A 17323-nucleotide genomic window follows, 5' to 3' on the forward strand; every position below is an offset into this window, starting at 1 on the left:
TCACAATGCCATAAATCAAAAATTGGGCAACCTACTAATTTGATGCACTGAAATTCCTAAAACATTCTGGAAGCAATAGTGCTTTATACAGGGTGATCCAAAAGTCGGTTAACATTTGAATATGCACTAATTCACGGAATAACAGAGGTCAAAATAAAAATTTACACACACACACACACACACACACACACACACACCTGAAATGATGTAGAAGCCAACCTCAGGGAAGAACAGTTTGGATTCTGTAGAAATGTAGAACGCGTGAGGCAATACTGACCCTACAACTTATCTTAGAAGAAAGATTAAGGAAAGGCAAAACCTACGTTTCTAGCATTTGTAGACTTAGAGAAAGCTTTTGACAATGTTGACTGGAATATTCTCTTTCAAATTCTGAATGTGGCAGGGATAAACTACAGAGAGCAAAAGGCTATTTGTAATTAGTACAGAAAGCAGATGGCAGTCATACGAGTTGAGGGGCATGAATAGGAAGCAGTGGTTGGGAAGGGAGCGGGACAGGGTTGTAGCCTCTCCCCGATGTTAATCAATCTGTATATTGAGCAAGCAGTAAAGGAAACGGAAAAAGAATTTGGAGTAGGTATTAAAACCCACGGAGAAGAAATAAAAACTTTGAGGTTCGCCGATGACATTGTAATTCAGTCAGAGACAGCAAAGGAGTTGGAAGAGAAGTTGAACGGAATGGACAGTGTCTTGAAAGGAGGATATAAGATAAACATCAACAAAAGCAAAACTAGGATAATGGAATGTAGTCCAATCAAGTCGGGTGATGCTGAGGGAATTAGATTAGGAAATGAGACACTTACAGTAGTAAAGGAGTTTTGCTATTTAGGAAGTAAAATAACTAATGGTGGTCGAAGTAGAGGGGATATAGAATGTAGACTGGCGATGGCAAGGAAAGCGTTTATGAAAAAGAGAAATTTGTTAACATCGAGTATTGATTTAAGTGTCAGGAAGTCGATTCAGAAAGTATTTGTATGGAGTGTAGCCATGTATGGAAGTGAAATGTGGAAGATAAATAGTTTAGACAAGAAGAGAACAGAAGCTTTCGAAATGTGGTGCTACAGAAGAATGCTGAAGATTAAATGGGTAGAGCACATAACTGATGTGGAGGTATTGAATAGATTTGGGGAGAAGACCAGAAGAAGGGATCAGTTGGTAGGACATGTTCTGAAGCATCAAGGCATCACTAATTTAGTACTGGAGGGCAGCGTGGAGGGTAAAAATCGTAGAGGGAGACCAAGAGATGAATACACTAATCAGATTCATAAGGATGTAGGTTGCAGTAGGCTCTAGGAGATGATGAAGCTTACACAGGATAGAGTAGCATGGAGAGCTGCATCAAACGAGTCACAGGACTGAAGACCACAACAACAACAACAACAACCTGAAATAAACCAGATTTTATCCACACACACACACACACACACACACACACACACACACACACACACACACACACACACACACAAAAGAGGATAGAGTGCAAAGCTGGCCCACATATCACTGGACAACAACACATTAGTCACGCTGCACCAGAATCACGTGTAAAATGAGCTGTTGCGAGAGAGGGAGCCAGAAACGTCAGCAATCGCACTGTGACAAGAAAGCCAGTGCAATGTGAATTTACCACATCGATCGTGATCGGACCCTTTCTGTTTGCGGAAATGTGGGGTGCTGCTTTTTAAACTGTCAGTGAGACGGGTACACGGTATGTCAGTAAGTTAGACAATTGCACGATCTCCAGCCTGGCCGATAAACACCTGTCAGAAGATATGACTTGTATGTGGGATGGCACTCTTTCCAATATTGCTGCACACACGGAACATCCCTTGCGCACGTCAGTCAGTGAAAACCGTGTGCCGAACTGCCACTTTTGTCATGCTCTTCCTCCCGGATCACAATCTCAGTGATTTCCGGTTGGGAGGTTACACGAAGCCGTATGGCTACCACAATCGTCCGACCTCATTAGGGACGCTAAAAGGTAATGCCCAACGGCAACTTCTCAATGTACCTACCGATATGCTGTGCAATGCTGTTCACAACACTGTCCCTCGACTACAGGAACAGTTGACGAATGATGGCTGGTGTGTTGGGCACTTCTTATAAAGAACACAATCTTTGCTAAAAATTAATTGTTATGCCAATTGTTTTTGTTTCTTCTTTGATATGGAGTCCCATCTCTTAGTCATGCTATACACTCTTTGTATTGATAAAACCAGTGTCATTTTATGCACGAGTCAATTTTTCCCCTCTACCTACATTATTCCGTGAAGTACTGAATGTTCAAATGTTGACAGATATTCAGGTCACTCTGCATACAGACTACTACTACTTCTCATTCTTCTTCACTCTTAGTGAGAGTCAATCAGCTGCGGTGTGTAAGAACTTGTACTACACATACAGAAAGTATATTTTCTTTTTTTTTTTTCCTTTTTCTTTCTTCAAAAAGTTTTACACAAATGGCACGGTGCAGTGTGATTCTGTGATCAAATCTTCAGATAATCAAAAGTGTGACTCGAAATCACTGGCATAAAAATGTCCAAGTTAAATCTCAATTAAGTGATTCAGTATTTTGAACATAAACCTGGATGAACTTTAATACGATGAAGATTATTATCTAACAATGGAAAACCTAGGATGGAGCAACAACAATATTCTGAAAAGGGCAGACTGCTACTACCGTATACCGGATACGTTCAGTCGCTGACAGTCACGACAAGAAGACTGCTAAGCAAATAAGGTTTCAGCCAAGAGGCCTCCTTGTGAAATAGATACTCACTGGAAATGCACAGATGAAGTTTTAGTAGTCTAGCTACAAAGGGGTTCTTATATCTCCCTGTCTGCTGCAAATGAGGTATCCACTTTAAATTGTCGCAACCTGTATAGAAAAAGGACTGGGTTCCAATTGTGCAGAGGAACCGTTTGAGTTTGGAAGTGGATACACTACCATACGGTTCAGTACAATGTAGTGTGCTGCTCAGTTTTCTAGAAATGTTATCTGAATGTGGATTTGGTCACATCCTTTGTCTCGTTAATTTTCTTTTTGCGATCTGTGCATATATATGTTCACACACACACACACACACACACACACACACACACACACACACACACACACACAACCCCCCCTCCCCCCCCCCCCCCCACACACACCTGATACAGCGTGGAGTTTCACGAGCACGAAGACAAGCAGTAGAAGCTCTCGCCTCGGGCGGACAGAAATTATCTTGTCGAAATGTGAGACCGGCACAGTTTGCCACAGAGGGGCACATATTGGGGTGTAGATTACTGTCGGTATACTGCCGTGCTGTAAGAGTGCCGTGATTGACAACCAAAGGGGTCCTGCCGTGAAATGAAACGGCTCCCCACTCCTGGCTGTCAGACTATACAGCCGGTGACAGACGGTACCTTACTGCCGGCCGGGGCGTCTCCGGACGTGTCTTTGACAGTCGTGGGAGCTCAGTTTGAAGTGGAACTCTTCACTGAAGTTAATACCGTTCCGGGCGACAAGATTTGAGGTCTCTATCACCAAAGGCCCGCCTGGAGACGAGCTGACGGCAGTCAGATACTGATCTATCACCACCGTACACCATGACAACCGCGAGTGGTGCCGCAGGTGACGACCGGAGGGCTCCTCCCGTGAAAAGAAACGGCACCGCCGTCACTCCCAGTTGTCGCACTCTATAATGCGTGACAGACTGGTATCCGACTGTCGTCAGCTCGTATCCAGACATGCCTCTGTCGGTCGATGCCTCTAATCTCATCTACTGGAGCAGAATTATCTTCGGTGGAGAGTCCCGCTTCGAACTGGGCCCCCGTGACCCGTCGAAGACTTGTCTCGGGACAACTCCTGACTGTGGCAGTATACCGACACGAATGTCACGTGACGTAAGGCCCCGACAGCCGGGGGCTGACGGTCTGGGGTGTCATTTTTTCGTAGCGGGATCCATTCAGTCGTCATCCGTGGCACCCTGTGTTCTACGCTCTGTGTCGTCCTCATTATGGTAAGCCGTGCCGGTCTCACATCTCAGCAAGATGACGCCCGCCCACACACGGCGAGAGTTTCTACCGATCGCCTTTGTGCTCGCCAAACCCCTCCTATCGGAGTATCACGGGGAGGGTCCTGCGACAAAATCACAATTTTAACATGTCGATCGGACAGAATTTGACACAATATACCTCAGGGAGATGTCCGAGAACTCTCTATTGGTCAATGCCGAGCTGAATAACTACCCGCATAATAGCCAGAGGTGGATCGATGTGTTACTGTTCTGCTCAATTTCTGAAACCCATTCTCTCGAATAAATAATAGAATTTTTCTGAAGTTGTGATCATTTGCTCGTATGTACACGTACGTCCCTTCTACTCAAATCCACCCCATCCCGATAATTCCATTGCGGTGTCTTTTTTTGTCGTCGAGTGTTTAACTGCGATTGTTACGTAACTGTGCAAATATCTAGCACACGACACGAGGAGTGGAAGACGTGACACATGCCAGACCATAACGGAAACGAGAAGGGGGCGGGTGGAACACACAGCCGGGAGGACGGGAAGGTAGACAGGGTCGCAGTCACTCCATTTCGCTGTGGCAAACACCTACAAATTTTCGATGCGAGATACGTCACATGTGGAGATATAAAAATTTTATGCCCGCACTTTATACACAAAACGTGACACATTTAAATCCGACTCTCAGAGCGTCCGCAGCACACTCGAACCTCACGTGAATGGGAGTTCGGGCAAAGAAAGAACGCTCACAAGTTGTAAAGTGGCAGCACACAGTATGAGGGTAGGAGAGTTGCGTGCCGACCTTTGGCCGAGGTGTCGATGACGAGCTCCTTCTCCGGCGACGAGCTGGGAGACACTCCGGCAGCCGGGATCGGCTTGTAGGGGGGAATGGTCTTCACGTTGCCACCTTTCTTCTGTAAAAAGACACGCACAGCACTGAAAAATACCATACAGGTTTAGTCACTCAGATACACGTTACGAACATGTTTTTCGCTATTTTTATCCCTACATTGCAGACAGAGTTAGTTTATAAGCTACATTCACACAATTTGTTTTGGACTATAGCTACACCCATGAGATGCAAAGTAACTGAACAGCATACTGGCCTCAATTTAACAAGAATTATCACAATGGTCTTTAATACTATTCATATAACTAGACTAAGAGAAAGGACAAAACTAATTAGCTGCTCAATTGTAGTCCTCTGGCGAAGGAGTTGTCATCCACATTTTCCTCTAGTGCTTCGGCAGATATTTGTAATCAGCTGTCAGCTCAACAAATACTGCTCGTCACGACTTTAATGCGACGACCGGTGTTGACGCAAAGTGTCTGTTTCTTTCCTGTTGGCGACTTAATGTTTTTAAAATAGAAGAGTGGACTTTTATGTAGCCATTCGATAAGAGTGGCCTCAAATTACTCTAGTGTGATATTCGGTTTAGACACACGTATTAACAGGGACAGTACGACTTCTGTCCGCCTCACGTGTCACCCAGGCCCTCACTGTCCACTGCCGACCGTCCTGCAACAGCACTACCAAGTCCCTGCTGCCGTTCCATTTACCTACGTTTACATACGTACTCCGAAGGACACTGTACAGTGTGTTCCGGAGGATACTTCGTATCGCTACATGTCATTTCTTTTCCCGTTCCACTCACAAATAAAATGACCGTCTAAATTCCTCCGTTCAAGTCCTAAAGTCTCTTACCTCTGCTGTCCTCGTGCGGAATATACCTCACTGCCGGCAGAATCGTTCTGCAGTACTTCGAATGTAGGTTTTCTAAATTTTCTCGACCGTGTCCGTCAAAAAGAACGTTGCCCTCCTTCGGGGGATTCCCACTAGAGTTCGCGGAGCATTTCCGTAATACTCGTGCATATATCGAACATACCGGTAACAAACTTAGTGACCCACATCTAAATCACTTCGACGCCTGCTTTTAAACCGACACAGTGGGATCCCGAACACTGGAGCAGCACTCGAGAATGAGTTGCACTAATGCCTTATATGTGGTCTCCTTCACAGAGGTACCACACTTCCCAAATTTGTTAAGGATAAACCGAACTAGACCATTTACCTTCCCTAATGCTGTCCTTACGTTCACAGTCCATTTTGTGTCACTCTGCAAAGTTATACCTAGATATTTAATTGACACGACTGCCGAGCAGCGTGCCATAGTCGAACATTATGTTTTTGTTTTCCCTACTCCTCTGCATTAACTTACATTATTCTACATTTAGAGCCCGCTCTCGTTCATCAAACCGACTAGAAATTTTGTTTCAGCCGTCTCGTGTCATCCAGAAACCACGATCGAGGATTACGTACCAGTTTCTGTTACTCGAGAAGTCTCGTGCCACTCGCGTATCTGGGGACACTTTTTGAAATTTAGGATTGTGGGATCTGCCCATTCCCCCCCCCCCCCCCCATAAGATGTTCGCAGGTTATCGAATGAGAAAAGGGCGGGCCGTGTTTTGCACGAGCGACTCTCTCTAAATCTGTGCCAATCTGCCGACAGAAGGTTTTCTGTCTCGAGGAAATATATTATATTTGAAATGAGAATACGTTCGAGAATTCTGTAGGACTCCACTATTAAAGATATCGGACTGTAATTTCGTGGGTCTCTTCTTTTACCATCTTTATACGTACGAGTCAGTTGCGCCTCTTTCCAGTCACTCGGGACTCTCACAACAAATGCTAGTTATATACAAGGCCGATGCTGCAGAGTGTTCTCTGTAAAACGTGACTGGGATTCTATCTGACTGGTGACTTAGCGTTTTCAACTCTTTCAATCGCTTCCCTACACACCGGTGACAGCCACGCCCTCAATGTGAGAGTCCGCGACAGTCAAACGACAGTATGTCCCAAACATTCCCCTTGCATAAATGATTGCTTAAACGTGAAACTTAGAACTTCAGCTTTCCTTTTGCTGTCTTCTATTACTTCTCTCTCTCTCTCTCTCTCTCTCTCTCTCTCTCTCTCTCTCTCTGTATTCCGTCTCGTCATCACCTTCCTCTCCTATTCTCCCCTCCCTCCCCCGTCACCCTCTCTACCTCTTACACGCTCTATCCCCCAAATGTTTGCCATCCTGTGCAGCTGCTGAGTTACTGTGTTACAAGAGCTGCCTCACACTACCCTGTTACACCCTACTTACCTCACGCATTCTTCCCTACCGTATCCCCGACTCCATCTACGCACGTAACGTCTTTCCGTACTAAATATTCAACCGCCGTTAGCACGGGCACGGGTGTGTACGTTTGGGAGTCTGTGTGCGTGTGTGAACGTGCGTACTATAGCTATAGTACTATAAAACAGCGAGAGCTCTGTAGTTATAGTTAACTGTTTTCTGTTACTTTTTTCTGTGTGCTGTAGGTAAGTGGTTGCCTTTCTCTATTTTACAAAAATATTATTATGTTAAAGTAAGAGAGTAAAGGTCTCATCAACCTGAAGGTTGTTTCAACGGCAGTATTCTACCTAATAGGCACAACCCTCCACAGTGTGTTCTAGTTGTGAAACAGTTGAAATAGTGAAAAGTATTTACAGTAGTGACTGTATAAGTCTTTGGTGCAGGCGGGAACAGTCACCACGGCACATCCCGTTCTCTCGCAATGCCCACCCCCCTATCTCTACCTCTCATGCGCTCTACCCCCTGCACTCCTTTCGTTTCGTCGCGCAGCCTCCGATCTGTCTCTCCGAAGACCACCACCACCACACTACCCAGCTACCCCTCCTTGCCTCCTGTGTCCTTCCCTACCATCTCTCAAGTGTGTCTACCCGTGTTACTGCTGTCGATAACCGGCAGTCTCACCACGAGTCTGCACTTACCGGCACCTGTGCGGTCACGTGTACAAACGTGCATACTTTTGGTAGAGAAAGAGCGAGAGCTCAGAAGCCAGTGCGAATACCATTTTCAGTCGCAAGTTTCTATATGCTGCACGTCAGTCGGCTATAGGAGAGTGGCTCCCTTTCCCTTATCTTCTGTATTATCCGTTTAGGAGTTTCCATTGTTGTTATACTTAAACACTGTGCAGTTATCGGGAGTCTGAATTTATCAATCATTATGCAAAGATCACAGTCAGTAAGTAATAAGCATCTGAAAGTACAATTTTTTCTCGGTCATCGCCACCTGTAGACTTATCGAAACTTCATCGAATAAGTGTAGCTCACTCACCTATGTTAAAATAGTGAGGCCGCCACATTTTAAGACGCCAGTCGTCACAGTAAACTGTGAGGTAATAAACGAAAAACAATTATGTAATGTCTTGTATTTTGTACAACATTTAATAACAGCTGAACACAATCAATAAACACGAGAGGAAGAATTTAGGGAAAGTTCGACGAGGAAGAGGCGTACAAGAGACGTCGGTAAGCTGGGACACTGTACACCCCTCGCTCGAGAGCTGTGGTGCCGAGAAGGACGTGTGGTCGCAGACTTAATTGTCACAGGTCTGCAAGAAAGAATCTGAACGGGATTTTTATACACTTTCTTATAGATTTCAAGTTAGTAAAAACAAAACACACACCAAAAAAATTGCACCAGGCAATTTTTTTGTGCCAACCAATTTTCTGTTTATTTTAGCATAAAATTCCTAATTAATAAATTTTAAGCTATTCATTTTTATTTAAAAAAATAACCTTTCAACCAAGTAATGGTGGGCCCTTAATGCAAAATTTTTTTTAAGGGTCTAAGAGAGTAGGGTTAGAGGGAAACATGTAAAGTAATTTCTGTGTTACGAGGAATGCAACACGATTCTGTCAAAACAGGTTAAACTAGTCTACAGTGGGCAGTACGTGTTTCGGGACGTTATCTGTGGTACTAGGAGCAAACATAAAGAACCTGCCGTTATATCAGATCGTGTTTCGACAAGCTAAAAATGATCACTCAGTCACTGCCCATCGAACACCTCACTCAGTTTATACTCAGCACTCGAAACCTACTGTGCTCGTGTTTTTATTTCTGGAGTACGGCTCACTCACAGAGGTCATACAATTTCTCCCGCACGCTACTGTTACGTTTCTGGTGAATACACAGTGAAAAGTCAACAAACAGACTTAAAGTGAGTTTGTCGAGAAAGTTTATTTTGCATATTTCAAACTGAAACTTGCAGATCAGGGCAAGGGAGTCTTATTTGGTTCCCTCTTTTTGAAAGCAATGGCAGACAAGGAAAAAGAAGAGTGGAACTCTTTTGAGAATGTAGAGCACAAGTTTCTGGGAAATACGAAGAGCCCCGACTACAAAAACACCGTACGACGCACGTCGGCAGTGTACGAAGCTGGAGGATGCGAAGTGAGCTACTATTTCATTTCTTACACTCCCATATTGACTATTTTCCAGAAAATTGGGAATGTACAGCGTAGCACAGAGTGGAAGATCGCACCAGGACGTCCACAATACGGAGAGACAGTACCGAGAAAGATGTAGCATCAGTACGTTAGCAGACTACTGCTAGCTGCTCAATTAAGGAACTAGAGAAGGAATTCTGAAATGACTTCATAAAAGCACCAATGAGACAAAGAAAAGAATGCACGAGGGGAAAAAAAAAAAAGTAGGAAATTGTGTACAAATCAGAAACAATTTTTCATTATTAGAAAACATAATTTGCCGATTCCACCGTAAAGGTTCACAAACACTAACCCGAACAACAGCTGACAAATTCGGCCAAACGAAGGTCGCCAATGCACTGGCATCGGGCCTGTCATCCTCACCAAATCGAGGGTTTGGGACCAACGGATCTGGTCACGTGGAATCACAGTTGACTCTGACAATGAGCCAGGGTCACTCCTGTTCCGCTGTTCTAAGGAACTTGTGTCTCAATAACAGTTTCACTGGCAGATATTGCGAGGAACAAGGAGGATTTAGTAACGGCCTCACACGGAAAGAAATCGAAGGAAAAAATGACAGAGATGGACGACGTCTCTTTTAAACCGTATAAAGCAGTGTGATGGGACAAAAGCAATGTCCACCTTAAAACTGAATTGCAATACGGGCCACTTCATATTTTTTGCAGATCAGAGATACAGATTTGGAATTGTTATCGGAATCTGTGGGCCCTAAAATTTCCAAAGATTACACCCTTTTTAGGAAAGCTGTACCTGCACCAAAACTTTATCCACAGATTCCCTTTCCTTCTTCACACTGTGCACATTATTTTCTAATAGCTCACTTACTTTCCTTTAAGCACCTCATCTTCCTTTTTTTTTTTTTTTAACAGTCTGTAGGACCTCCAAAACATTCCCACATACAATAAGACTAAGTTTAATGCTATCTTCGTATTTCACTCGATAAACCCATATTTTTAAGACACTATAAATACGTACTCGTTTAAGGGACACTACCGAACCGACAAGATTTTGAGCCGGCGTCCACACCAGGGGGCGGGTCCCGATCTCGACTCGACACCGAGGCTCCGAAGTTAGCGCCGCAGTCGGAATCTCGACCGACGCCTACCGCTCTGTCGGCTCCAATTTGGCACCTTTACAAAACTGGCAAGTCTCGAGCGACGAAGTGGGCGGTTGCTGTGTTTACCACCTTAATAAATAAGTGTTTATATCAAAAAGTAGTTGTTGTTTTCGAAACAGTTTAATAGTTTATGTGATGGGATATTGTGGAAGATGTTTTCAGATTCTGTGACCTTCAAACCCTACAATTCGTGCAAAATATCCTGCGCAGTTTTTTTTCCCAGACCTGTAGAACGGAATAAAGTTTTCCATACCTGCAACAGAACAGCCGCTGCCAGACGGAATAAGAGCTAAGGGGAGAGAGGAGAGAGAGGAGAGAGAGGAGGAAGGCAGGAGGCAGGGGGCGGGTGCAGAGCTGTGGGCGTACGCACCAGCTTAGAGTAGTGGTGCTGGCAGTAGCCGCAGTACTTGACGTTGTCCAGGTAGTTGCCCGCCTCCTCGCAGAGAAGCCCCAGCGCCTGCGCGCACGTCACGTGGAACTGCTGCTTGCAACCCGACCGGTTGCACTGCATGCACGCGCCCACGGTCGCCCGCCCGCCGTTGCCGCCGGGCCCCGCCTTGCCCTGCTCCTCGCAGATGTAGCACACCTGCCGACAGGGGTGCGGGCTGCCGTCAGCGGGACACTCGCACGCGCGCTAGCGGGGGGATGGGGGTGGGGCGCCGACGCCGGTCGCGGTTGCACGTCCGAGGAGGACGTCGGTGACACACTCTCGACAGAATTGTCGAGGAATTTGCTGTGGGAAGTTTGGGGAAATTGTGGAAAATCTAAATCTGGACGGGAACCGATTTAGACAACCGAGTCGACACGTAGTTTACAGAATGTCGACTAGAAAATTTCTAAATAAAAGAAATTGGAGTATAGATTAATATTTCTTCGACTACACTGGATTTCGAGAGATGCCTCGTCCTCCGGCAATATCTAGATGCGATCGAGCTATTCTCGGTGTAGGTATATCGCGAACTGGAGGTGATAGTACGGATTAAAGATGGGAAAAAGAAGTCTAAACAATGCGTACGTTAAGAGCTGTGAGAAGTTGTTCATCTCTGATGCTGTAAAATCTCTCTCTCACTGCACCCTCTTTCATTTTCGTATTTTGGGAGGTGGTCTTACGGACCGAAACAAGAAAAAATTTCCCGTAAACGGCTCCAAAATCTATACCTTAACACCTGTGACTACTTGTTCGGTAGAAGAAAAGTGTTTCCAAGTAGCAAGGATGAACAAGTACAAGGTACGCATTTTAGAGCCCCGGTTCACTGGACTTCCTTTTTCTCGTTTTGGTCCGTATTTGAACTCTGAAAGTTTGTCGATGGAGTTCTGGTATACCACACACACACACACACACACACACACACACACACACACACACATCCATCCGCACATACACAGACACAAGCAGACATATATATATATACAAACTTCCACATGGGAAAAATATATTAAAAACAAAGATTCGAAGACTTACCAAGTGGGAAAGTGCCGGCAGACAGGCACAATGAACAAAACACACAAACACACACACAGAATTACTAGCTTTCGCAACCTTTCTGAAGAAGATGGAAAGACGAAAGGATGTGGGATGTAAGGGAGAGGGTAAGGAGTCATTCCAATCCCGGGAGCGGAAAGACTTCCCTTACGGGGAAAAAAATGGACAGGTGTACACTCGCGCGCGCGCACGCGCACACACATATCCATCCGCACATACACAGACACAAGCAGACATATATATATAAAGAAACTTCCACATGGGAAAAATATATTAAAAACAAAGATTCCAAGACTTACCAAGCGGGAAAGTGCCGGCAGACAGGCACAATGAACAAAACACACAAACACACACACACAGAATTACTAAATTCTGTGTGTGTGCTTTGTTCATTGTGCCTGTCTGCCGGCACTTTCCCGCTTGGTAAGTCTTTTTAATTGTGTTATAATTTTTGCTTACATTATACAATCTCAATTGTTATTTTTCGAATAAGATCTATTTTTCTTTCCATATTTGTATTGTTACAATACTGATGTGTGTGTCAAAGATAAGGTTTGTTAATTGACTTATATGTAAAATTTAGGATAGTCTTTTGTTCTGTATTATCTACGACCATTAAGAATTTTGTTGAAAGTCTCCACCTCTTTTTTCCTGATGGTCGTAATTCATCTTTTACACATTATTCAGATTGTTTCCCTTAAGTCTATAAATTTCTATTTCCTCTAAGATATTGGAGTGTCTTCCTTTTTTGCCTCCAAGAAGAACAACAACATAAGTGGTAAAATAATCTACTGTAGGTAATTCACAACATAAAGAGAACCCTAAATTGCACATACGATATAAATAAATAATCACTGAAGAAACAACAAACCTCATCTTTGACACACAAATCACACCTGTAGCAACCGCGTACAAATGTAACAAAACTTAAGTTGATCATATCTGAAATACAAAATTTAATATGTCTTATTTTATGTATGTAAGTGCGTGTGCACGAGTGCAAACACACACACACACACACACACACACACACACACACACACACACACACACACACACACACACACGCTGGAATGTACGTTAAGTACGGCCCGAGAATGAGCCATTGCTCGAAACTGATAACGGCAGATAAAATACAAAAAAGTTGCTCTGTTGGACATTATTACAATAGGACGCACTTCGTAAAATTTGTTGAGGTCACAAAAAACCGTACAGAAGACAAATTTAACAAAAAAAAGATACGAGGATGAATAATGCAGCACAAAGAGCAAGGATTGTACTTCATATACAGATAAAAAGGCGAGGTATTATTTGATTTATCTGACTAATTTCACCCTTCAGATACAAGTGTCCTCCGATATCTGTCACCACGTGGCAACACGAGTGAGCCCGAGTTACACTACGCTGTGTCAACAGTGCTCTAATTGGTGCTCTCTTTAAACGCTAATGTTATCCCACGGGGGGAGACAAATATCGGAGAACTCCTTCAATCATACGAGTGAAAATAATCCAGAATCGCACATAACACACAGCTCATACGTTAAGCAAAACAAAGCACCGCAACCGGTGACAGCATACTGCTTTCACCCTTCACGAGACAGACAGAGGCTCACCTTGTTGAATCTCTCTGGGGGCACGAGCTGCAAGATGATGGGCTCCATCGTCGTCACGTTCCCGAAGCGCACTTCGGGGATGTACAGTGCACACACCACGTGCGCCCAACCATTGTTGTCCGTCCGCTTCAGCGCACCGTCCCGGCTCGGGCACAGCTCACACCTCTGTGCAGACGTCGCGAGTTCAGGCGAGCACACTCTGGGGTCCACACTTCACAATACTACTGTTTTGCTCATTAAGCGCCTGCAGGACTCCAGGTAACACTGAGGAAAGGTGAGAGGAAGCAGATGGAGACGTGATACAGTAGCACGAATCTGACAGAGCACCGAAAGACCTGAGCCGAAATGAAGTCACCGGAGTAGACGACACTCTGTAATTACCCAGATCCTCGGGAGAGCTAGGTGTGACAAAACTACTCTATGCCGTTACCGAACCGTCAGTTTAATAAGTCAGTGTTGCAAAATGCTGAGGGCAGTTAGTTATAGGAAAATGTGTAGAAGATGACCTGGGGGAAGGTCAGCTCGGGTTCACGATGACCTCTTATGAGATAAGAGTGAAGCATTTGTAGATTAAGGGAAAGTTTTTGACAGTGTTTACTGCAGTACACCCATTGAAATTCTAAAGTTAGCAGCAATAAAGTACAAGGTGCATAAGATCATTTATAGCTTGCACAAGAAGCAAACTGGAGCTATAAGAATCTAACAAAACGAAAGAGAAGCTGTGGACTAGACGGGAGTCGTTCACATAGCATACTCCATTTTTATTTGATTTGTATATTGGGGAAAAGGAATTAAATCTGACAGATACAAAATAAAAAGTTTGGGATTAGCAGACTAGTCTGTAATTCTGGGAGATAGTGAATGACTTGCAAGAACTGTCAAATGCGACCTGTAGTGTATCAAAGGGAAGTTATACAGGAGTAAAACAAAGGCAATCGCATATAAGTGAATTACATTGACGAAAAACATTACATTAACTCTGAGGACATTGGACCCACATAATGTGTAGTTAAGATTTTTTCATCCTTATCTGCATTTGGAATTGTACCTCATTTGTGCTTATTGTACAACTGGGTAACAACTGATTTCTTTTAGCCACTGGCAACAGGAATTTGTTGCAATATGTTTAACTCTCTCTCTCTTTCACCTCGTCATTCAGCCAGACTCTATTAAGTCGTGTAATCGCAGAGCGAAAAAAGGCCACTTTATGTGGAATACAATCACTAAAATCTTTCCCAATAATGATATCAGATTGTGCCGCTTTATGAAAGATAGAGAAGCCTACATTTTCTCCATGTATAAATAAAAAAAATATTATAAGCACCACTTTAAGGAACATAGAGCTGAGCTAATAAGACAGCATACTTCCAGTATTTAAAGAGACAAAAGCGATCCACAAAGTGCTATCAAGATAAGGACGGAAGTGCTGCATCGTGTGTGTAAGGGTTCGTGTCTCCACTCCAAAAGAAATGCACACTTTTTTTTTTTTTTTAATCCGTCTTTTATTCTACATGCCTGAAAGTTTTACAGTGTGTAGATACATCCTTTAGGAACAAGATTTTAATTTCTCCACATAATATCCATCCCTCTCAACTGCCTTATGCCATCTCAGAACAGACGCCTGTATACTCGCATGGTAAAATTCTGGACCAACCTGTTCGAGCCACTGTTTCGGAGCGTGCACAAGGGAGTCATCATCTTCAAACCTTGTTGCACGAATAGAGTCTTTCAGTTTCCCAAAGAGATGATAGTCACACGGAGCCAGGTCAGGACTGTAAGGCGGGTGTTTCAGTTCTGTCCATCCCAGTTTTGTGATCGCTTCCACAGTTTTTTTGACTGACATGTGGGCATGCATTTTTTAACGCCAACACTTTCAGTATTCTGCAAACACTTCCTTCCCCTGTCCCAATGTAGCGTGACAATTCGTTCACTGTGATACTTCTATCAGCAGTCACCAATTCGTCAACTCCCTACACATTGACTGGAGTGTGTGCAGTTCGAGGCCTGCCGCTGCGAGGACAATCCTCAATTTTGTACTGCTCGCTTTTGTCACGTAACCTTCTTGCCCACCGACTAACTGTACTGCGATTGACAGCAGCATCTCCGCACACCTTTTTCAACTTCTTGTGGATGTTTCAAACTGTCTCGTTTTCACAGCATAGGAATTCTATGACAGCACATCGCTTCTGACGAACGTCAAGTATAGCACCCGTCTTGAAGACGTGAGACTGAAGCCGTGCTTACACGAATGAAATTACAACAAAACTTGCAATAGGTCTGGCGCATAAATGGCTCCAAAGCTAGGGTTATCGATAAGCTCGTACTTGCACAGCCCAGATTTTATCGGTGAAAATACACAGAAGAACCTCCGACCCGAGTCCCCTTTGGACGATTCGAAACGGAGGAGACAATTTCTTGACGAACATTCCGACAAGCGTCAAAAGCCCATTCCACCGTTATGAGGCCTAAACGAAAAACTACAGTGTAGAGTGGCAACGTTCCAATTCCACATTAAATAAAATGGTCAGGGTTGAGTGGTACTCGTGCTCCAAGGGTTCCACACAAACTCAATTAAGTATACAGAGAGTTCGTCCGTAATGGGAGTCAAGAACCTCGACAATTTTTGCCTGTCACTAACAGTGCTACTGGCAGTGGAATTCTACTTCTTGCATAAATATTTTAATTTTAACTATGAAGTCATATAACAAGAGAAAAAATAAATATTTTTTGCACGATATAATTAGACATTGGCAATTTTTTGGATTTTTTCCCTTTATTTCAAATGTGAAATCTTTCTTTTAGCCAAATTTCACAATTCTACGTCAACAGGAAGTACCCTTCAGGCTCCGACGAATGAGTCTGCGACTATCAAAATATGTATTTGCTGGGTGTAAACTGTGTTCTATGTGTCACTATACTTTAAACGTTTCTGTAGTGTATTCTCTGGGGCAGAATTTTGGGGTCAACACAGCATTTGCTTAAATGAGCGATGGAGACTGTGCAGTGGCTGGTTTCAGCCTGCAATCTTTGATACGCCGAGGATTCGATCCAGAAGTGGCTCACTTCCCGTCTCATAGGTTGGCACACCGTGTGTTACACTATATGGACAGGTTATTAAGATAATGTATGTAGTTTGTCTACAAACTAAAAACTAACTTTGACAGCATTATGTCACTCACAACTTGCAGTGTGAGCCTCGTGAAAAACACACACGAAAAAAAAATTGAGTTTTAATTAGATTTGAATAAAAGTAGCAACGATAACTCATTGATTGCACCACTGATACAGAAAAATTTAAACAAAGTGGTGTTGTTTTACTGCTCCTTTTCATAAAACAAAAGAAGATGGCCTCTTGTGTGTGACTGAAATATTTGTAGACTTGTAACTGCTACAACAAATGAATAGTTAAAAAGCTGTACTTATACAACAGTCAAAGTATCTTCTGAAAACTCTTCTTTGTACATCACTGTCACTATATTAATCTTTGTCCTATGGAGGTATAATCATGTTATTTGAGTAAAAACAATGTATCGCTTTTTTTCCCTTCTTCTTCCTGTTTTAGCAACAGCACGATACAGATGTAAGTGTGTCTACTGCAAGCTTTTTGCCAATAATAAATGGTTCACTATCATAGTGCATTTTTATCTGTGAAATGCTCTACCTTTCAGCTCTCCTGATTTGAGAGTATGTAGTACACGATTTTAGGCCATTTAATTTAAGTACCTGCCGTAACCACTGTATCATCAGTT

The 17323-nt window shown here is 43.6% G+C and overlaps 1 protein-coding gene across 1 annotated transcript in view; it reads right to left on the minus strand.

Moving 5' to 3' along the window:
• The window catches only part of LOC126295480 (protein AF-17-like), a 106011-nt gene that overhangs the window by 80240 nt on the left and 8448 nt on the right, over positions 1-17323 (minus strand). The window contains exons 4-6 of the mRNA XM_049988027.1: positions 13575-13739; positions 10849-11064; positions 4829-4940 (exon numbers count right to left, since the gene is read on the minus strand). Coding sequence (XP_049843984.1) covers positions 4829-4940; positions 10849-11064; positions 13575-13739 — 493 coding nt within the window. The remainder of the gene's footprint in view (positions 1-4828; positions 4941-10848; positions 11065-13574; positions 13740-17323) is intronic.

This window comes from Schistocerca gregaria, chromosome 11 (genome assembly GCF_023897955.1).
Source record: "Schistocerca gregaria isolate iqSchGreg1 chromosome 11, iqSchGreg1.2, whole genome shotgun sequence".
NCBI lineage: Eukaryota > Metazoa > Arthropoda > Insecta > Orthoptera > Acrididae > Schistocerca > Schistocerca gregaria.